At 56.4% G+C, this 21,170-nt stretch overlaps 1 protein-coding gene across 27 annotated transcripts in view; it reads right to left on the reverse strand.

The window, feature by feature from the left end:
- Positions 1 to 21,170, reverse strand: part of CEP164 (centrosomal protein 164) — a 63,032-nt gene that overhangs the window by 6,982 nt on the left and 34,880 nt on the right. For 10 of the 27 annotated variants that reach the window (XM_078058951.1, XM_078058947.1, XM_036104470.2 and 7 more), the window contains 17 exons: positions 20,197 to 20,565; positions 19,159 to 19,239; positions 17,177 to 17,260; positions 14,621 to 14,706; positions 13,552 to 13,755; positions 12,518 to 12,664; positions 10,960 to 11,097; positions 8,166 to 8,366; positions 4,831 to 4,962; positions 4,533 to 4,749; positions 3,480 to 3,557; positions 3,116 to 3,247; positions 2,659 to 2,781; positions 1,458 to 1,601; positions 943 to 1,026; positions 727 to 795; positions 225 to 400 (listed from right to left, as the gene is read on the reverse strand). In XM_078058951.1, coding sequence (XP_077915077.1) covers positions 225 to 400; positions 727 to 795; positions 943 to 1,026; positions 1,458 to 1,601; positions 2,659 to 2,781; positions 3,116 to 3,247; positions 3,480 to 3,557; positions 4,533 to 4,749; positions 4,831 to 4,962; positions 8,166 to 8,366; positions 10,960 to 11,097; positions 12,518 to 12,664; positions 13,552 to 13,755; positions 14,621 to 14,706; positions 17,177 to 17,260; positions 19,159 to 19,239; positions 20,197 to 20,565 — 2,465 coding nt within the window. Of the gene's footprint in view, positions 1 to 224; positions 401 to 726; positions 796 to 942; positions 1,027 to 1,457; positions 1,619 to 2,658; positions 2,782 to 3,115; positions 3,248 to 3,479; positions 3,558 to 4,532; positions 4,750 to 4,830; positions 4,963 to 8,165; positions 8,367 to 10,959; positions 11,098 to 12,517; positions 12,665 to 13,551; positions 13,756 to 14,620; positions 14,707 to 17,176; positions 17,261 to 19,158; positions 19,240 to 20,196; positions 20,566 to 21,170 lie in introns of those variants that run through there. The other 17 variants (XM_078058948.1, XM_078058946.1, XM_036104465.2 and 14 more) reach the window with 10 other exon arrangements.

The following is a 21,170-nucleotide window of genomic DNA, read 5'->3' on the forward strand; positions in this document are numbered from 1 at the left end:
GGCTTCAAGCCCTGATCTTAGGGAGACAGCAGGACTGGGGCATGACTGGTAGAACCAGAGACCCCCAGCTGTTCATACCTCTCACCCCGTACTCCCTACCAAATGCAGCTAAGCCCCTCTGCCTGGCTCCACCCCTGCCTGATAGTTGGGCCGTGAGCAGCCAGGGCCCAGGTATGTCAGGGGGCAGGCAGCAGGGGAGGCCAAGTGCAGGGTGCCCACACCACCTGATGTGCTTCTGCAGCCTCCGACTCTGGGTCTGCAGCGCATCCACCTGGGACTCCAGCTCCACCTTGCGGGCCCGAAGCTCATCCAGGAGTCTTCGGAGCTGTTGGTTTGACTCCAACAGGTGGGTGTGCTCCTTCTTTGACTCCTCCAAGTGCTGATAGCTGGCTGTGACTTCCTGAAAAGATAGAAGCACCTGGAGACATGCGGGACCAAGGCAGGCGGCGGCAGCAGGGCGACCCTGAGGAGCATGGGAGCGAGCGTGGAACTCAAGCACCCTGAAGTCACTGCGCCGAGGGTAGGAGGTGTGTGGCCTCTGCCGCCCTCCACAGCCCCACTCCCTGGGGCTCCCCAGCTGGGCTGTCTGTGGCATCCTGCCAACAGCATCTGGAACCCTAAAGCCCGGGACAGATCGGGTGAGCAAAAGGTGGGATGTTGCGGGGAGAGGGAGGGAAGGTAAAGGGAACGGGGCAGAGATGAGGGAGGACAGGGAGCCAGCCAAACCTCGCTCTGCAGCGCCACCTGCCTCTGCACATCAAGGAGCTGCTGGCGCTCCTTTCGGGCGGTCTCCTCCTGCGGGGGTGGGGAAGAAATGGGGCGTCTGGCCAGCTCCAGACGCCCTGGGTCTAAGGGGCAGGAGGCCCCAAGCTCTCCCTGGGGCGCTACCACTCCAAGGTCCGGGGCCCCTGGAGATGCTATCCTCAACTCCTGCTCTCTCACCTGGAGGTCCAGTTGAGCCAATTTGGCCTTGACATCTTTGGTTCTGGTTTCAAGTTCCACCTCTAAATCTTGTAGTTTCCTTTCCTGCACAGAAATAGGTAGAGTGAAAGATGTAAGCGTAGGAAGAGTGCAAGGCGTGAGCTGAGGGGGCAGGAGGGAGATCTGGACCCACCCTTCCATAGCACAGCCTCCAAGCTAGGCTCAGCCTCATCCCACTTGCCCTTGCAGGCCCCCGGGAAAGTACCACCTTGTGTCTTCCCAATGGGGGCAAGGAGAGACAAAGGCGCCAACCCAGGGTCCTATGGGGGCTGACCTCCTCTAAGCCCGGGGCTGTTCGCTGGCCCAGAAAACAAAGGACCACGCGTGCCCTGGCCTGTGAGAGACCCCCGCACGTGAAGCTGTCAAGGCTCAGATCTGCGGCTGCCCCAGCTGCCTGCCCCCAGCACTTCTCCTGCATGGAGGTGCCAGAGGGGGCTCACCCACCCTGGTCCCCCGGGACCGCCCGGAGCCCCCACCTGCTCCCGGTGCCGACGCCGCAAGTCCTCGAGCTGCCTGTCCTGCATCTGCCTCACGGCCTCCAATTCTCGCTCGTGCGACCTGCGCAGGCGCTCCAGCTCCCCGGTCAGGTGGCCCAGCAGCTGCGCCCGCTGCTTCCTCTCCTGCCCGGAAGGGGAGGCTGCTGGCGGGGAAGCTGCAGCGGCCCTCCCACCCCTAAAGCCACGGCCCCTCCCGGCAGCCTCGGGTCAGTAAGGCTGGGGACGCCAGCGGCTCCCGAGGGCCAGCTCTTCGAGGAGGAGAGCACGGAGGAGCGCCCGGGCCTCCCCCCGCAGAAAGCCTGCACCCCTCTCTGCCGCAGAAGCAGACACTGCTCAGATGCCATGAGACACTCCCCACCGTGGAAATCTGCCTGTCCTGCTGTCCCCTGTGCACAGCGTCCTTCCTCGAGGGAAGAGAGGTCACTAATAAATTAGCACTGCTCTTCAGCAAGGTCCGCATCAGTTTGGGAAGGGAACCAGCTACGTTTTATCACAGGCCGGCTATTTCTGTGTGGGAAAGACCGTATGGACAGGCCGGGACACGGGTTCCAGTTACCGGAACAGGAGCCTAGACATCCCGGGCAGAGGCCCAGCTGGGAGCTGAAGTCAGGCCCCACCGCCGCCCCTGTTCACCCCCAGTGTGAGCCAGCCAAGCCGGTGTGGTGCCACATTCTCACCTACGGGGGGGAAGGCTGAACACGGACAGATCAGCTCTAAGGAGTGTTTGCCTCTTGCCAGTCTGTGATGTCCTGGAATTTTGGTTAACCCTGATGGCATGGTGTCGGGGTGGTTAAAGTTGAAGGCTTGGGAGCCAGACAGTCGGGGCTTGAAGCTCAGCTCCTCGACTTACTAGCCCAGAGCCCTTGAGAAAGGTGCTTGCGCTCCTGAGTCTCTGTCTCACTTTCCAACTGGAGGTCACGATAGTCCGCACCTCCTCGGGGTGTTGGGGGGACTAAATGAGTCCGCACACATCGGGGGCTGAGAACAGCACTAGCACGGGGTACGAACTTGGTATCTGTGAGCCACAGCCGCTCGGGGAGGGAAGGCAGCCGCCTGGGGCTGCTGGAGTAAACCGGGAACCAGGGCCGCACCAGGGCAGGGCATCACCCAGATGCCAAGGACCGCCGGCTGCGCGTGCCCGCACGCACCGAATGTGTGCACAGGGGAAGGGGCAAGTCACCTCGGCTTCGTACTGCTCTCTGGCCTCAGCTACCACTTGTTGGTGCTCCTCCTTCATCTTGTCCATCCTCCTCTCATGGTCCCTTTCCACCTCCTGGCGCTTCTCTCGCAGGAGGTCACTGAGCTGCAGGGTAGGCAGCGGGGATGCGACATGCAGGCCCGAGGGTGGACCAGCGCATGGGGACTGAGGCACTCGAAGGTGGAGTACACGCACGCCTCCCCAGCGCCCTACACGCACGACTCGTGACGTGCAGGCACCACACCCCAGCAGCCCTCCCCGCTTACGTACAGGGGCGCGGGGGTGGAGAAGCGCCCAACCTCAAGGGAACGGAGGCATAGAAATGCAACCAGAACCCTAGCCCCAGCTGAGCCTTCCAAAGCAAAGCAGGGGCCCCTGGGCCAGGACGGAGCGCCCAGGACAGGTACACGTAAGGTCGAAGGAGCCCACCAGCATTTACCTCTTGCTCATATTCAAGCACTTGGTGAACCTTCTGATGAGCCCTCTGCTCTGCCCGACTGAGGCTCTCCTGCAGCCGGGCCTCCTCTTTCTGCTGAGCTTCCTTCATCTTCTTCTGGAGGCTGGAGACAACCTGAGGAGGCCCCAGCACAGGGAACGGGCCACTCAGCGCTGCAGAGCAACCTCAGGGACTCGCCAGGGGCCCAGCACCCATCCCCAGGGGGCTTCAGGGGGAGGGAGGCTCCTGCCCCAGGGGCAGGCATGGGGCCGAGTTCTGCCCACCGGCAGCGAAGGGGCCTTGAGGCTCTCGCTGAGGGAGGAGGACGCAGTCTCTGCCTGGCAGCCCAGGGCCGGCTGTACCTCACCTCCCTGTGCTTGGCCTCCAGCGAGGAAGAGAGCCGCTCCAGCTCGGCCTGGTGCTCCCTCTCCAGTGCTTCCACGGCCTGGGGAGCAACAAGGGGCCTGTGACAGCCGGGGGGCAGGGAAGGCTGGCCGGGCACTGACCCCGGAGGAAGGGAGACCATGCCTGACTCCCTTCCAGCTAAAGGACCGAGGGGAACCGCAGAGACACATCTTTGTTCCCCCAAAATAACTCCGTCCCTAAAGGCTGCAACTAGCAAATGAGTAGGAAATGAAGGCCAGAGTGGAGGGGTCACCGCTCCCATCCCCCTGCCCCTCTGGGCTAGGCCCCAGGTACACAGGTCACGCTCCTGCCTATGAATAGGGCCCGAGGCTATGAAGGCTGGAGGTCTGGCACAATTGGCCTGAACACCTGTGAGACAGGGACGCCCTCCCCCACCTCCTGTAGTCTCTCCTTATCTAAAAGCTGAAGCTCACTTTCACCCAAGGAAAAAAGTTCCACGTGGCCTGACTGTTCCTTACTTCCTACTCTTACCTAGAGACAGACCATCAGGAGACAGACAGGATTGGAGACATGGGGAGTAAAGACAAAGGAGAAAACCCTCCTGAGTGTGCAATCTCTCTACAGCCGGAGAGACGAAAGGTCATCGCAGATGCCCCTTGGGGACAGGGATGGGGACAGGCCACCTTTTTCTCAGAACCTCTGGTCTGATCTAAGTTCTTTCAGTCACAAAATCTTCCCAAATCCATATGCCATTCCCCCTCCACCCTCCTCACTGCCACGGACAGCACCCAGCTAGTGCCGGCCCTGGACAGAGCCCCTGGACACTGGCCATCCCCTCCCCTGTGCCATGCAGACCCGGGCTAGCACCTGCCCGGAGACAGCGGGGCCCACGCGGGGGTGGCGGGCCCAGTCGGCCCACCTACTCTCTCCAAGTCCCGTGCCAGCTGTGGAGACACCTCTTCTGTGCCTGGCCCCCCCGCCCAGCCTGGCGCCCGGCCCCTCTCCAGGCAGCCCAGGGGCATGTCCAACGGGAGGCTCCATGCTGCGGGCTCACCTCTTTCCTCTCCCCCTCCAGCTGTTTCCTGAGCTGCTGCAAAGCCGCCTCCTTCTCGGCATTCAAGGCAGCGTGCTCTCTCTTCTCCGAGGCCTCCACCTCTTCCTTGAGCTGTTCCAGCATCTGTCTGCTCCGCTGTTCCAAGCTGGCCCTCTCAGCCTTCTGGAGAGACTCCAACTCTTCTCTCAGCCTCTGCAAGGAAGCCTCCTGCTCGGCCCTGAGCGGACAGACAGACGGAATGGGACGGGCCTGTGCACTCGGGGCACTGCCAGGGGCGGCCAGCCCACGGTGCGCTCACCTGATGCGGCCCTCATCTGCTTCCGCGCTGGACTGCACCTGGGCCCGGAGCTGGGACAGCCTCCGGCTCTCCTCCTCTCTCATCTGAGTCTCCTCCTCCTCGGTGGCCTTCCGCAGCTGCTCCTTCAGGTAACTGGGATGGAGAAGAAAGGCAAGTTTGTTGGAGGAACCACTCTTCTATTTGTAATCTCCAACTCTCGGCCTCCAAAAGCCTGTAGCTCGCCTGCGAAGTTTCCTAAATCTGGGTCCTGCTGCCTCCCTCTAACACCTTCCAGGGTAAGAGGGGCCCACGAACGCTTCCTGCTCTCGGCGGCAGCAAGAGGACAACAGGCTGCTTGATCCCAGAACAGCACTTCTGCCAGAGGCTCCCCTCTGCCCACAGGTACACCGCGGCATGGCATTCACTCGAGGACAGACGGTCTGACCCCAAGCCGGCCCTGGCGCCGCGTCCTCTCACTCACAACCTGATCAACGGTTCCAGCCACCGCCTCCCTACCCCACCACACTCCTCCGCGCCTCTGGGCCCTTGTTCGTGCTGGTGCCTCCCCCGAGAATTCCCTTATTTGACAAAGCCATATTCACCTCTCAGCACCCAGCTTCCTCCTCTCAGAGAAGTCTCCCAAGTCTCTCCGAGTTCATAAATTAGCCCTTCTGTTCCCTTCACCCTTTCTGCGAGGCCCTTCCTAATCCCAGGCCGCTCTGTACCACACATAGTAATTTCATCTTTTGTGTGTCTCTTTTCCTTACAAGTCTGGGAGCTTCTCCAGAGAAAGAATCGTGTCTTAAAGTCTTATATCCGAGGTGCCGAACACAGTAGCTGACGTGAAGTAGGTGCTCCATAAACGTTTGTGGAATTTGAACAGCATCACCCAGCCCCAAACTATAAGCAAGCGCCGATGATCCATAAGGGACATCTTATTTACATTTCTTCTTATTTCCCTGGGTGAACATTTCATCCCAGGCAGATATCCCCCTGCCCACGCAGCCCCCACAGGACCTGGGGCTGTGTGCTGTGCACTCAGGGAATTCAAGCCTAAGAAAAACACGATTCAGAAGACGATGTCTTTGAAAAGCTTCCTGGTGAATTCCAAAGCCAAAAAAGATTTAGGGTCATTTTCTATTTCAAGTTACCTGCACCACTACTCTCTTCCATTGTGACAGAAAATTTGAGTTAAATGAAAATCCTCTCTCCTAGATTCCCCGGAAACCCTTTCTCCTTGTTCTATGGCTCCATTTTCCACACATCACCACAGGATGTCAGAGCTGGGAGGGCCCTGAGAGGTTATGTCCTTCATTTACAACCGTCGCTCTTCATCTCACAACTAAATTCAATTTCTTCGTTTTATGACTAAAGAAACTAAGGGTCAGCCTTCCTGCCTTCCTGCCTGCCTTCTCATTCAAGAAGTATCCGCTACAAGGTCAGCTGTGGCTTCCAGAAATTTCTACCAAGTGGAAGTTGCCCAGCACAGACAGCCCCAGGCCTCAGAAAGGCTCATGTGTAAGCAGAAACAGGGTTCTTGCCATGAACTATTTTGTAGCGAGTCTGACAAGCACTGCCGACAGAAAAGTCGCTTCCGGAGGCCCCTGAAACCAATGACTTCAACTGGACATAAAATCAAGAGCTACCGTTTACTGAGCAACTACCATGTTTCAGGCCCTGAGTCAGATACTTTCGGCATGCTAGCCTTCACCACAACCTGAGAGAGTTCTTGGCGGCCTTCTGGAGCTGGGGGTTTGGCGAGGGACAGAAAGCACAGTCAGCCATGCCCAGGGTGGCCAGGAAGAGAGGAGGAGCCTGGTGGGCTGGCAGGGAGACACTACCAGGATTTCCTCCTAGGCTCTGCCTGTTAAGATCAGCTAAGTCATACCCTGTCTAGGCAGGCCCCTGCCCCAATTTTCATTTGGCTGGAAGAGGAAGGTGCTGCCTGGCAGGGGATCCGGGAGGGGTGATAGAAGGATGGGCCCTGGGTCAGCAGATCCTGTGTTGGGCTCATGAGAGAGACTGTCCCCGGTCCTCTGGGTAGCTGGGTGTTGGTTTTCCATTAGTCGAAGTTAAGCATAAGCATTTTATGCACTCTTTGCTATGTATGATATAAAAATAAGTCTACCACTTTTGGATGTTCTGTCCAAGAGGAAAAGATTTAGCCTTTAGTTACGTTGCCAAGTAAGTGAAAAATATATTAACACCTTGTGGTAGCCTCTGTCCCGCCCTGGGCCTGCGACAGACTGCTGACTACGTTCTCAGTAGCCACTCTCCCATGCTCCCTTCCTATAGGGGCACTGATTTTTATTCGGTCAGGTAAAGAGACCCAGCTCAAGGACTACATTTCCCAGTTTTCTTTGTGGCCAGGGGTAACTCATCAGATACGCATGGAAATTATTGAGTAAACTTTCCAAGAGAACTTCTTTAAGAATAAACAAAAGTTACTGGGTGAAGTTTCCAAGAAAGTACCTTAAAATGGACCAAATGAGCTGGAAGTTACCCCTTTTGTACTCTGTCCCTATTCTTCCCGCCTGAGGCCCAGACACAATGGCTGGGGATCCAGCAGCCACGCTGGACTCTGAAGAGACCCTGAGAGTAGACGGCACTAAAGCAGCAGAGAGATTAAAGGACCGCCAGGGACCTGGTGACTCTGGAGCTGCCATGCCAGCCCTGGATGGCCTTTTCTTGTAAAAATAACCTCTAGCTTGTTTACAGATGTGTACACATCATCTCATCCACACAGACCCAGCCCAGCCTTAAGTGTCTTACTCGTCGAGGGCGTCCCAGCCAGCTACATAAAGAGCAGGAACCCAAATAGAAACTTCTGGGTTCTGGGAAATAGCACCTCAGACTGTATCATGTGGTCCCCACCAATCTCACTGGGTCCCAACAGGGCCCTGACTCCTGAGAGAGAGGACAACGTAGTGGTTAGGAAAACGGGCTCCAGGGACCAGCTGCCTGGGCTAACCCGGCTCCGCTGCTCAGTGACTTCGACACCTTGGACAAGGCACCGAGCCTGTCCATGCCGCAGTCTCTTCATCTGTGTCACAGATCCTGGAGGACTGGGCAGACAGCAGGACCTCGTAAGGGCCACTCCCAGGACTAAACCAATTACCAGATATAAAGCACAGGGACCAGGGCCATCTCTCAAAAAGTGTTAGCTACTTGCACTATTATCACGCCTCCCAACTCCCTCCCGAAAAGACGAACCAGGGAGCCCCTTCCTCCGCACAGGCCATGGAGGAGGAGGAGTCTCGGTGGGGCCACGGGTCTCCGGGGCGGGGGACGGGGGGTCGCTTGCTCCCCATGTCACTGCGAGGCCCCGGCAGCTTGCCTAAGGGGAGGGGCAGGACCTGAGAGACTTCTCTTTCTGCTGGTGAAGCTGGAGGATCTCCTCTTCCTCCTCCTGCCACAGCTTCTCCCGCAGCTGCTGCATCTTCTCCTGCTTCGATTCCAGGAGCTGCCTCTGGTCTTGCTCCAGGTCCTGGGCCATGGCCTCTTCCATGGCCTTCAGTGAAGCCTGCTTTGGGGGAGCTGCAGGCTCCGTAGATCGCCTGCCAAGGGTGGGGGACAGCATTTCACCAGATTTAATATCCCACCTGTTATACAGATCCAGAACAACACACAAGGAATCCTCATGGAGGGCCCAGGGGTCAGGAATCACATATGCAAATCAGGCCACCCCCGGGCCGGTGGGAAGGCTAGCCCCTCAAAGATAGAGGCAGTATCTGTTCACAGGGCAAGCCCCACTGTGGCTAAGGCCCCAGGGGCCGAGGGAGAAGGGCAGCCCATACTAGGCTCTGGGGGACCTGGCAGGTTGTAGCCCAATGTGAAAACCTGAAGATGTGGCTCAAGACCTGGCAGCCACAGGGAGAGACTGAAGCTCTGTCCATAATGGAGTCCTCCCCAGGATGGTTCATGGCCCTGTTCCTGTGTCCCCTCTAGGGCTCTGCCTGCTACTCGAGGCTCCCACCAGCAGTTCGGGGAGTCCCCAGAGGCTGCTCTCTGCCTCCCAAACTGAACACAGGCAGATGCTTGTGAAGCCGGCAGGAGAAGCAGCAGCAAGTCTCCTAGCCCTGACACCCAGAAGAGTCCATGCAGATCCAGCACAGGAAGGCCAAGGGAGCCCGGCAGGAGACTGTCCCCTCAGCCAAAGCCAGCAGCAAGAGTGCACCAAGAATGTCCTGCTCCATCTCTCCTTGATGACGCCACGTGTTCATCTGCTCAGAGTTAACTCCATGCTTAGAAATGGGTAAAAGAAATTCAGCGCTAACCTGGATGCATAAGGTGGGTGGTAAGATAAGGAATAATGGTCCTGGTGGAAAAGATGTCTATGAAGTAATGAGGGTTCTTGAAGGAAATGCCCAGAAAGAAACCCAAGAACATTTGGAGGCACGAAAGCATAAGAGGGATAAAGTACTTCGCCTCTGGGAGCAGCTTTCCTAAAGGCCAGCGCCTGTGTGCATTCCCAGGTCCCTCATCTTCTGTTAGAAATTGGTCTCGCCCCCCCCCACCACCACCCTTCCCCGACAGTGCGCAGGCACGGCAGGCCAGGCACGCTAGCCCCGGCAGCCAGCAGCATGGGCACGGCCCACACCAAGGAGCACTGGCGCAAGAGTGGAAGAGGGGACGCAGGACCCCCATCCCCTCACTGCAGCAGATGGAAGGCGGTGGCCGGGATCAGACTAGAAGAGCAAAGAAAACAAGGGCTTTGGAATTCCGTCTGGGCCCCTTGAGCCCAGAGAGAGAAGGAAGACATAAAAGGCTCCTGACGTCTCTGAAACACCATTAAGATCTTTCCTTCCCCCTTTCCTAAAATCATTAACTCAGACCGGAAACAGCCTTGGGCCAGGCCTTCAGTTCTCTTCTGCTCTCAACCCCATCTCCATCCCCCTTCCCATTCCCGGCTCTCCTCCAGGTCCCCTGACACAGCCCAACTGACGCGGATCTAAGAGACACTGTCACCACCTCTTCTGAGAGTCTTGCTCTCCGAGAGAAACTCCCCCCACAGCTCTCCGCCTCATCAACCCTCCAACTCATTTCCAGCCTTGGCTGAAAACATCTTTTTTTTCTCCTGAGATGGTACCTCTGAATGTCTGTCTCCCCTGTGGGCTGCGTAGCTATGTGGAGCCCGAGGAACAAATGCTGCAGAAAGACGGGACCTCAGATGGCGCAGCAGTGTGCGCCGAGGCGACGCGCACGGGCGAGCACCCAGGCGAGGGGGGCTGCTTTCCAGCAGGCTCTTCCCCGTGTCCCCGTTTTAGAGCTCTAAGTGTCCCTAACGCCCCGCTTTGGTCCAAGGCCGTCAACGATGGCCCGACTGATTGAGGAGACAACAGGGAAGATGAAGCCTCCAGAGGAAGAGGCGGGTCTGATTTCGAGGCCACTCCTCAGGTGTCAGCATCAGACAGACCCAGTTTCCAACAGGCAGCGGCCAAGAGGACGCTCCGTAGGGGCATCATCATTTCAGGCTGGCCACCAAGGAAGGGAAGGAGTGGGGAGGGCAGGCGGTGGGGAGGGAGGAGGCAGTGATGCCCAGGACATTCTCGACTGGCTGCACCGCCCCTAAAATTGCAATTAAAGAGATCTTGTCCCTTTCACGTTCGGCCCAGTGGTTTGAATTCGTTTACCCCCTTTTTACAAACACCTCATGAGAGGTACCGGGATCACCAAGGGGAGGCTATTCCTGACTCTCGGACCCAGGCCTTTAGGCCGCAGAGAGCACACACAGGGGCAGCTGCTTGCTGGCCCGACCTCTGCCCCTAACTCCTTCTGATCCAGCTTGACAACATCTGTGAAAGGCGACAGACTGCATGAATCATGGTTTTGGTTTTTTGTTATTTTATGATGTTTTGATATCTGTGTAAGTTTGCTGGTAGAGGAGAGACTGCGGGTCCCAGGACTAGCCTGCTCTTACCGATGGCAGGGAACGTGTCTTTCATATGCAAACCAACGAATCCCCCAGGGCGCCACACCGGAAGCATCTCCTTCCAGAACTCACACCAAATCACAAATCAAGCAGGGTCGCAGGGTCGCAGGGTCGCAGGGTCGGGCCGGGAACCAGGCAACTGGCGGGCCACCCCCATAGCCCAAAGCCCGCCAACATTGTTCAAACTATCCAATCCCACACTCACTCAAGGTACTTACCCTGCCTTGCCCATTCCTTCCCACGGAAACCCCAATAAAGGCTCTGGGCCATGCTCTCCCTTCTCGCCTCCTCTGCCTCCTGACACATCCTGCTCCTTCCCCGTGTGGCCTAGCATGGCGTGGCACGCCCTCTTCTCTCTGGAAACATAAGTAATAAATTCTTCCTTAATGGCATTGGCCTGTGTTGTCACTCAGTCACCTCCATAAATTAAAATCCCACGGGTACAAATGAGACCCAGACACAGAGCTACTCCTCACAACACACAGAAACGGAGCTGTGAAGACAAGTAACAGGGAAGTTATGGGGCCTGAAAAGACTCAGGAAAGGAACAGAAGACATTCCCTAAGCATGCTAGTAAAGTGAAACTGTGTGGTGGAGGAATGTGTCTCTGAGACCCAGCAGGGGCGGCCTCACCAGTTTGGGAGAAGAAACACAAAGTAAGGGGGCGCATCTCATCAGCCCAGACAGCTCAGGAGGGGCCTCGCCGCCCAGCTTCCATCCCCAAGCTGCCAGGAAGACGCCCTCTGACCTCTGTCCAGAGGGTCCTGTCTCCTGTCCTCATAGAAAGCACCCTGCCCCGGTGTCCACAGCCACCAAGGAGACTTGGGAAAGCCCTGTCACTCCTCAGTGTCAGAGCTGTCACCGCCTGAAACGTGGGGCTGCCCCTTCCCTGCGTCACTGTGCAGTGTGAAGGTGAGGACAAGAGTCAGGAGCTCATGCGCCCTGCCAGCTGTGAGTAACCTGTCCCTACTCAACAGTCAGCTCCGATTCCTAATCCTTTTGTGGCACTCGGTTCACAGACGCAACAAACCCATAACCCTGGCTCCTGTCTCTCCACGCAAAAAAAAGGACCAGTGGCCGCACACTGAGTAGGAAGTCGAGGGCTCCAGCGACCAGAGCCTCGTCCTGGTTAGACAACCCACCAGCGATGTGATATTGGGCAAATCCCTCACTGCGAGCCTCGGTCTCCTCATCTGTGAAAGCAGTAGAGGGGAAGGAGACAATGGGAGGAGGAAAGCTCAATGGTCTCTAAGTTTTAGAAGGGCACGGGTAACAACGGAGGTGAGCCTTGGACCCAGGCCCAAAACGCCTATCCGGATACGGTATAATTCCATTTATGTCAGGCTGAAGAACTGGAAAGGCGAGCCTAGGGGACAGAAGCCAGAAGCGTGGTGACCTGGGGTGGTGCGCGGGGAGGAAAGGGGCATGAGGAAACTTTCTGAAGGGACGGAAATGTTCTACCTCTGATCTGCGTGTAGGCGTGCGTTGATTCGTACAGTTCAGATTTATGTACTTTCATGTAAATACCTCAATAAAATGTTGCTAAGAAAGCGAAAAACAGTGCTTGGTAGAGGGGAAAACAGGATTACCGGGTTTCTGCTAGCCCTCACGTCCACCTTCATTCACAGCTGCCTGGGGCCTCAAATCGGCACACAGAACGAAGGGCACACTCAGTCTCCCCCGACTCCACCCCCTCCCTACCACCCAAGAGTGGTGGGCACTAAAGCAAAGCACACACAAGTGAGGACGAGGACAGACATTAACACTGGCCCTTACGCCTCTGGAGAGACTGGCGGGGCAGGGCTGGCCGCCACCTTCTCCTCGGGCTCCTTGGCCACTTCCTGCCCAAGGCCCAGCTCCGTGACCTGGGAGCGCTGCTCCTTGCCCCTCTCGTGGGCGGCAGGTGGGTCTGGGGTCTCCTCCCTTGATAGCAATAAGGAAGCAACTGTATTAAAGCTGGTGGGAAGGCAAGAGGCTCTAGATGCACCCATTCAGGGTCAGAGAGCCCTGAGGACAAGGGAAATCAGCCCCAACTAAGTGTCCCTATCTCGGGCCTCACTCTCCACCCCCCTCCCCCGCCTCTTCCCCGGCTATTTACACTGAAGGCCACAGACATGTCCATGTGGGCTGCAGAAGGGTTACAGCGCCCAAGGAGAGGCTCTGCGCACAGCAGGTAGTCAGTGGATGCTGTGCACCGAACATCGAATATCGCTGCTGCTCGGCTTCCCCCAGTGACTCACTCCAACTGAATGTGCTGTAAAACCAGCATCTTCCTCTCATCAGGGGAACAGAAGAACTAGCAAATGCAAGCCAGGCTCTGGGCCAGGCTGGGGCACAAATGTCCCCTCAGCTAGCCTCAGGGAAGCCTAGGACTCTGCACCTCCCTCCCCCAGGGGCCCAGCACAAAATGGGGCTCTCCTTCGGTTTGCTGTAGGACTAGAAGTGGGATGACTGCTAAGGGGTGGGGAGCACGGGCAGGTGGGGACTGGGACAAATCCCCCCCCCCGACAGCACAGCCCAGGTGGGAGACAGTCTTGCCCGAGCCCCTAGCAGGAAGACAGCTGGATCACAAGAGATGCTTCCTTGTTCAAGAGTTTCTAGGCTCCCCTAATCAGATGGTGCACCCCAATTTTAGCTATAGACTAAGAACTAGGAAGAAGCAGGTTTCCTCATTCCCCAGCTCACATGGGGCACTCAGTGGAAACCTGCGAACCCACCCCAGCTCCCCACCTCTCCAGGCACCCCCAGCAGCCACTCTCAATCCCTGTACCCACAACTACACGCCTGGAAGGCTTCCAGCTCCCCCTTACCTCTGCAGGGAACCGGGCGGGATGGGGCTGACTGCAAAGTCGTCCCCAGGCTCCTCTGCGTGCTCCTGCCTGGGCTGCCCCTCAGAGGCCTGCGGAGGCCCTTCTTCGGTGGCCTGGCTGTGAAGGGGACTCTGGTGCCACCTCCCAGGCACAAGTGGAGGAGACAACCTGGTCAGACCAGCCAGAGCAGCAGAGTAAGGCCTGCTGTTTGAAGAGCAGGGAGAGAACTGGAGAGTGTGGTATGTGGATCTGGGTCCATTCCTCCTCCCAGACAGGGCCCCAGCCCCGGCCCTACATCCACAGGGAGCCATGGAAGGCAAAGCAGCCAGAAAAGCAGGAAAGGGAACCTCCCCACTGAGCTCTCCCTTTGCCCTCCCGGGTCCCTGCGCTGCATCTGCCCGTCCCGGGGTGAGAGCTGGGCCCTCTCACGGCTGTGTCCACTCCCGGCGCTCACCATCACTGAGGCCAGGCGGGGATGGAAGAACTGAGCGGAAAATAGGGAGAAAGAGAGAAGCCAGACTGGAATGGTCAGACTACAGAAAATGCACGAAGCTGTAGCTTGCAGCTCGTAGGAAGGCTGCTAGCTCCTCCAGGCTCAAAAAGCAGAATGACTGCCCCACTTCCTCGTCCAGGGTGGTAGTTCTCCTCTCACTGTGGCTCCAGCCTCAGAAGCTGGAAGGCCCTGTCTCTCTCTCCCAGTCTCTCCGCTCTCCCTCCCGGTTTGTCTGTGTGTCTCTCGCACACGCACGCACACGCACACACAGTTGGCTGCAGCCATTTCTGATGTGGCAGGGCAACAGCTCCAAGCTGCGGTACTGACCCTCCAGCCAGTTCCTCCAGCCCGGGCCCACAGCGCCGCACAAAGTCCCACCCAATGTACCCACATCCCGTCTCGGTGCAGAATCCGAGGGTATGCTCGTGTACACGCGTGCGCGCACGCACACAGACTCTGCAAGGCCATCCAGTCAGCTCACCATCTGCCTTCAGGCGGGAGCACACTGAGCCAGGCATTCTGCCCAAGTCCACCCCATCCCCAAGGTCCCTGAGGGCGGCCTCCCACGTACTGTACCTCTCCGAGCCTCTGGACTGCTTGCTCTGCAGCTCATCTGGGCTGGACTGGCTGCCATCCTTGTCTTCTCTTCCCAGCCTCTGGGCCTGTAGGCAAGCAGCAGGGGAAAATGCATATTGGGGAAGTCAGCATTTGGGTGCCTTAATTCTCCAACCAATTCTTGCACCTAGGAGGAAGTACTGAGAGGTGGCTCTTGAGTAGGATGACCACTCGGGACACAGAAGAGAAGGCCCCTCTACTGTATCATGGGCCCCCCTAGGGCTTTGGCTAAGCCCCCAGGCTCGCAGCTGCTGCCAGGGCTGGCCTGGCTGGCCTAGGGAGGAAGAGCCAGAGGCCACAGCCACTGTCTGCAGAGCCAGAAGCCAGAGACTACAGGAGAAAACATACAAAAAAGAAAATCCTGCCTCCTGTCATCGGAAGCCTTCACTGGCAGTTGCAAAGAGAAAGCTGAGACATCCGTGAACCCTCAAATGCACAGAGGCCCAGCCCTGCAGCACCAGTGACAGAGACACTGCGATGACGGGCAGAAGTGACTGAGGCAGCAGCCAAGCACGTGTGGAAGAGGAAGGACCCTGGAGAGATGGGGACGTGGTGAGAGAGCGCTATATTCCAGACAGAAAAGATACCATCTGGGCACCCGAAGGGAGGAAGATAGGGTGCTCCACTGCTTCACTCCGGGACCCCCCAAAGTACCCAGGTCCCATCAGTAGCCAACGATGCCCCCTTCCCAGTCAGGGACTGATTACACCATGTATCCAAAAAAAAAAACCGCAACCCAAAAAAACAAAATCTCATGGGGGCGGGGGGGGGGGAGCGGCCAAAGGGAGAGAGAATCTCAAGCAGACTCCACACACAGCGTGAATCCCAACACAGGGCTCGATCTCACAACCCTGAGATCATGACCTGAGCCAAAATCAAGAGTCAGACACTTAACCAACTGAGCCACCCAGGTGCCCCGCCCCCCCAAAATCTCATTTTAAAGCTTGGGTGTCTAGGTAAATCTAGCAAGCTGGTGAAAAAGAGGGCTATTGTTGAGAAGTTCAAATATTTCCTGCAGGGGTGGGGCCTCAGGGGGATGGCAGTGTTGTCGGCCTGGACTCGAGCTCTTGCTCTATCACTTTCTAGCTGGGGAGTCTGTCTCCTCCACTATAAAATGGGACAGTAACCCGCAGCTCACAGGGCTCATGGTGAGGATTATGTTAGCTCATGTACATAAAGCCCGGCTCCTGGCCCAGAGAAGGCGTCCCACAAATGCCAGCCCCCCTGTTCCTGCTCCTCCCCTCTCCCTAGCCTAAGGCACAAAAACCCAGCTCTACCAGGGCCAGTCCCCATCCGAGGACCCACGCTCCCTCTGTCACGCTGACGGGAGCCCCGTCTGTTCTGGGACATCAGGGTTAACGGGAGAGGTAGGGCAGGAGACTCCATCTTCACCCATGGGGTTCTGGCCGGGCTGGCCTACGGCTGTGTCCCCAGCCCTGTATCCACAGCCTCCCACGCCTCTCCACTGGCAGCCGGAGCCCCAGCAGCTGGGGCCGACGGTACCATCTGGATGGGCAAGGAAGGGCAAGGCCTGAACTAAAAGCCAGCTCCCCCAAATTCCATTAAAAAATAGAAATGCTGCCTGGGAGTACCTCCCAGTGCCTGTAGCAGAAGGCTTCCTGCCAGGGCTGCCAGTGCTCATGGCATCAGCCTGGGCAGAGCTTGCAGCTGACGGCGCCCCTACCCGCTCCTTCCAGCGTTCGACTCACTACCGTCTCCCCCTACAAATCACACCAAGCTCAGCAGAGAGCGCCCTCTCTCACTTTCAAGGAAAAAAATAAAAAACCACAGGCCAATCTATGTAACAAACTAAAATGTAAAATAGATAACAAAGTGGGGCGATCGTAATAAAAATGGGGGAATGGAGCCCTGAGTCTGAAAGGATGACCTTCTTGGCTTCAAGGCTCCGTAAGGACAGGATCTGTGTCTGAGTCATCTTTGTACCTTTCTGGGGGCCAGATGTCCCCACACAGAGCTTACATCTAGGAGGGAGACAGACCCAAGAACCATAAAACAGAAGCAGCAGCACTAAGGGGAGCAAAGGGACAGAACCATTCATCCTGCCTGGAGGAGGTGACATCAGAGGTGGGCCTCCAAGACCGAGAAAGAGCTTGGGACAAAAGGGGAAGCAGCAGTGAAGGAAGTGGGTGGTACGCCCCAGGAACGGTGAGTGGTGGGTGCGGCTCGTGTGTGGCCGGTGGGCTGAGGGGGAGCCTGCAGGGGCTGAATGGGCCAGGTCGTAAAATGCCTTGAAATCCACAGTCTATAGTACTTTGCACATGAGCAAGTGGTCAACCCTCAGTTGCTAAATAAACGGATAGACACATAGATGTATGTTGTGGTGGGGGAGGGAGGATGACCTCATTCATAGCAGCAAAGAGCGGGAATGATTGGCAGCCCATCGCACGCACAGTCAGGGCCAGGCCCTATTGAATTAGAAGGGAGGGAGCTTCCAGAAATGCACCCTGGGATGGGCAGGGTTCTGCTGGGGCTTATCCGCCACCCAGAGAGACTCACCTCCCAGTGGGCTCCATCCAGGACCGGGGAAAGCACATCAACATCCAGCAGGTGCTCCGAGATCCGGCTGCGAAAACCAAAGTCCTAGAGACAGTGGAGGGGGAGGTCAATGCTGCCCCCGTCACAGCGTCCACCAGGGCCTCTCCTCTGCCTCCCCGCCTTCCAGAAAGGTGCCTACTGCGGGCCAGGCACTGTGCAAAACATTTCCACATCTACTAGTTATTCTCATCTTCAAAATAACACTATGAGTAGTCCAGAAAGGTATGTGATACAGCAAGTACAATGGTCACTGTAGACTCTAAGTGGTAAGGATGTATGTATTCACTCGAAAATCCTTTTTTCTGTATGTCTGAAATTTTTCATAATAAAACCATAGGGGAAAAAATAAGCCCATGAGACTGATACTCTTATGGCTTCTCACGGGGAAGCAGGTCTGAGAGCACACGTAATTCGCCCAAGGTCACACAGCTCAGTAGCAATGGGGCTGGTGGGTCAGATGTGTCCTGGGCTGACTCCAAAGCCCAAGCTCTCTGCAGGACACACGCTGCAAGCATGTCACTTTCCAGCTGTCTCACCCTCCTGGTGCCCAAACAGGGTGCCACGAGGGAGGCCAAAGTGCCCAGCAGGCTTGGAAGCGAGGCCTGGTGGGCTGATCACCGCTTGCTCTTTTCCCCTTCTCCAGGGCCCCTCTGGACAATGGGGATTAATTAGTGGTGCTCCCTCCGCAGGCTTCTCTTGGGGACGGACAGCAAGTGCCTACACCAGTGCCAGCTGCCTGCCGCCCTCTGGCTGCCACAGGACCCTGATCCTGCCCCCTCCAAGCCTAAGAGGCCTGCAGGGCTAAGTGAAGGATTGCTACCTGACAGCGTGCTAATAGGGACAGTTCTGTCATCAGCCCTGATAAATGGCAGGAGGCCCAGGCCTAGGTCTGGTCCTGCTGTCCCATGGCTTCCTCCACCCACTCCCATAGAGAAGAAAAACGCTGATAGACACACTTCTCCACACGGGGACTCCCTTAGTGGAGATGGAGCCCTTGCTTCCAAGAGTCCTAGGACATGGCTATTCTTCATGATGGTTTTTGGCAACAGTGACTTTCCGCCTGCCCTTCCTAGCTTGTGGGTTTTGTTTTTGTTTTTGTTTTTTTGGTGACATTTTCCTTTCAGTTTGAGTTCTACTCCACTTAATGTAGCTGCCATCTGCCTCCTAAGCCCATGGTTCAGTGAGGGGCTAGAGCACACAGCCTCCTAATTCCTCCACACCCCCTCCTATCATTACTGTTCATCCCTGACCCTCTCCCGCTAATCCCTTCCCTTTGATCTGCCTCCTCCAAACAGATGGAGCATGGTTTCCAGAAGTGATGTTCTGCCAAAAAGCACCCTCAACTACTCCCCATAGATACAGACCTGGCAAATGAAGCCAGGAGACAGCAGGCTGGGTGGAAGGCCTGGGAAAGAACGACCATCCATCCATGCTGACATTCCAGGACAATGTCTTCTCTTTGGAAATGTAACCCCAGCATCCCTCCTAGCTACAGCCTGAGGACTGGTCCTTGCCATTGCTTGGTGATCCCATAAACAAACAAACAAACAAACACACACAGACACACACAGACACACACACACACACACCGGTCTCTAACCTCCTAGATTCATGTAATGTTTCTGCTACAGTCCAGAGGCTCTAGACCACATATCTCCCAGACAATTCACACTGCAGACACAAGAAAGAGTAATGATCGCTCATAGTTACCTGAGGTCTATACGCTAACGTTTTACATTCTTTACCTCACCTTCTTCTCACAAGAAGCCTATGGAGTAGGCAGTGTTACTGTTAGCTGATGGGTGGAAAACGAGAGTGAGACAAGACCCAAGTCTGAATTCTAACATCCCCACTTCAAGCTGTGTGATGCCAGGCAAATGAACCACAGGGACTGACAAATCCACGCTCTTCACCCCACTCTGCTGCCCCCACCTCAGACTCACCAGGCCCAGGAAGGACTTGGGGTCAGAATCGGTGGAGTCCAAGAGCTGTAGCTCCTTCACGTGTTCACTAATCTCCAACTCCTGGGGAAACAGACCCACCGAGAAGTTACCCAGAGCACAGCACAGAGCATTGGGATCACCACCCAGGGAATGCTGTTCGGGCCATGGTGCCAACACAGGGCTGAGCCCTCACCAAAGTCCACCTCTTCTGGAAAACCTGAAAGAGGGCTGTGGACCCTCCCCTTCCTTCTGGACACATGCATCAGCCCCCACCTCACTGGGGCTGAACAGCCCAGCTGAGCCCACATTCTGACTGAGGTTAACAAGGATTTACACATGTAAGGAGAGCCAAGTGAAGTGGAAGGGAGACAGTTAGGAAACTGGCAGTAGGGAAGGTTCATGCTGTCCTAAAAAACAGAATGCGAGTATCTTTCCCAGGAAGCTGCTTAAAGCTCTTTAAATGAACTCCCTCACCATCTACCTGGAAGAGGAACAGGACTAAGGGACGGAAAACTGAAAATGCCAAAGGCACTGGGAAGTACTTGTGGGCATTTGGGTCACTGGCCCGGTCTTGTCAAAGCAAGACTCCCACGGCATCAGAGAAGTTTTCTGGTAACCTAACTGACCGCTGCTGGGGCCAAGTACTCCCCTGGTCCCCACCCCCTCAGTGTCCTCCCCTCTCTACAGAAACTCTGCAGAAACTCAGACTACAGCAACCTTGACTGGCTGGTGTCAAGAAGTAGAAGCGGGGAGGCAGGAAGAGAAAGTAGGTACAACAGAAGAACAAGAATGTCCCAGGAGGGTGCCAATGGAAAGGCAAATTTCTACTGAGTTGCTAATGCCAGCAAGTTTGGAGTTTCAGTCAGGCTCTGGCTGCCTGCTGGGTCTGGGCAGATGTGTCACCATGAAGGGTTCTGGCTGCTGGTGACAGCCCACTGCAGGGCCTGCAAGTGAAGCGTAGGGACAAGGATCTGCACCGGGCTTCAGAGAGCAGCACAGGGAGGGAGCAGCAAGTCTCTGGGGCACAGGGGGACTTACCTTGCTCTGGTCTGATCTGCTCTCTTTGGGGTCGGAAGCCTCCTCCACGGCCTCGGCCTCTCCCTTCCTGGGATCCCCCTCTCCTGCATCCGCTGGGTCCTCTGGTGCCTCCTTTTCGTTGGCTTTGGCAGGCTGACTGCCCCCAGGGTCCACCCCGTTCCTGGACATCCCAGGATCACTCTCCTCATCCGTTTCTTTTTCCAGGAGCCAAGCACTTGCCCCTCTTCCCTGCTGCCCTTTGCCATCAGCGCTGCTCAGACTGCTGTCTGCACCCTGGCTGAGGAGCTTGCCAGAAGTGGGGGGCCCTGCAGCATCGGAATCCAGAGAAGCATCCTTCCTCTCTTCTGGCTGGCTTGTTCTCGGAGACTCCTAGGCAGCAGCAGACCATGTCGGACAAGGAGGCATCAAGAATTAATAAAATGATTTCAGAGACTTGGAACAAAATGGAACTGTCATTCCTTGACTCGTACGGGCCAGCGCTCCAGCTCTGACACCAGTGGTTATCAAACACCCCAACAGCTATTTAAAACCCAGATTCCTCGTTCCACTCCAGATCTACCGAATCTAAATGTCTGTGGTGATTTACAGACACCCAACCGGCCCCGTCCACTGACAGGCGTGGAAACCAGTGCACTGAACTCCATCACCGCCTACCATGTTCTCAAGGAATAAATGTCTCATTCCAGCCCCAGTAGCCAAATCACAGGATTGCAGACTCAGAAGTCAGTATTTACTTTTTAGAAAGTCAGTATGTATTTACGATGATGATGATGATGATGGAAAATCACATAAAAGTACCAAACTCTAAAATTTCTGTTTTTTCCATTTTTAAAAGGCAGCAGGGAAATAACAGAAGGAAAGTGCCCTTCATCAGTAGTGACGAGGCTGGCTCTCCCCCTAAAGCCTCCCCTGCACAAGCCACCCTCTCCGCTGCATGCTCCGAAAAGCAGAAGCCAGGACAAGATTTACTGGGG

This window comes from Halichoerus grypus, chromosome 11 (assembly GCF_964656455.1).
Source record: "Halichoerus grypus chromosome 11, mHalGry1.hap1.1, whole genome shotgun sequence".
NCBI classification, from domain to species: domain Eukaryota; kingdom Metazoa; phylum Chordata; class Mammalia; order Carnivora; family Phocidae; genus Halichoerus; species Halichoerus grypus.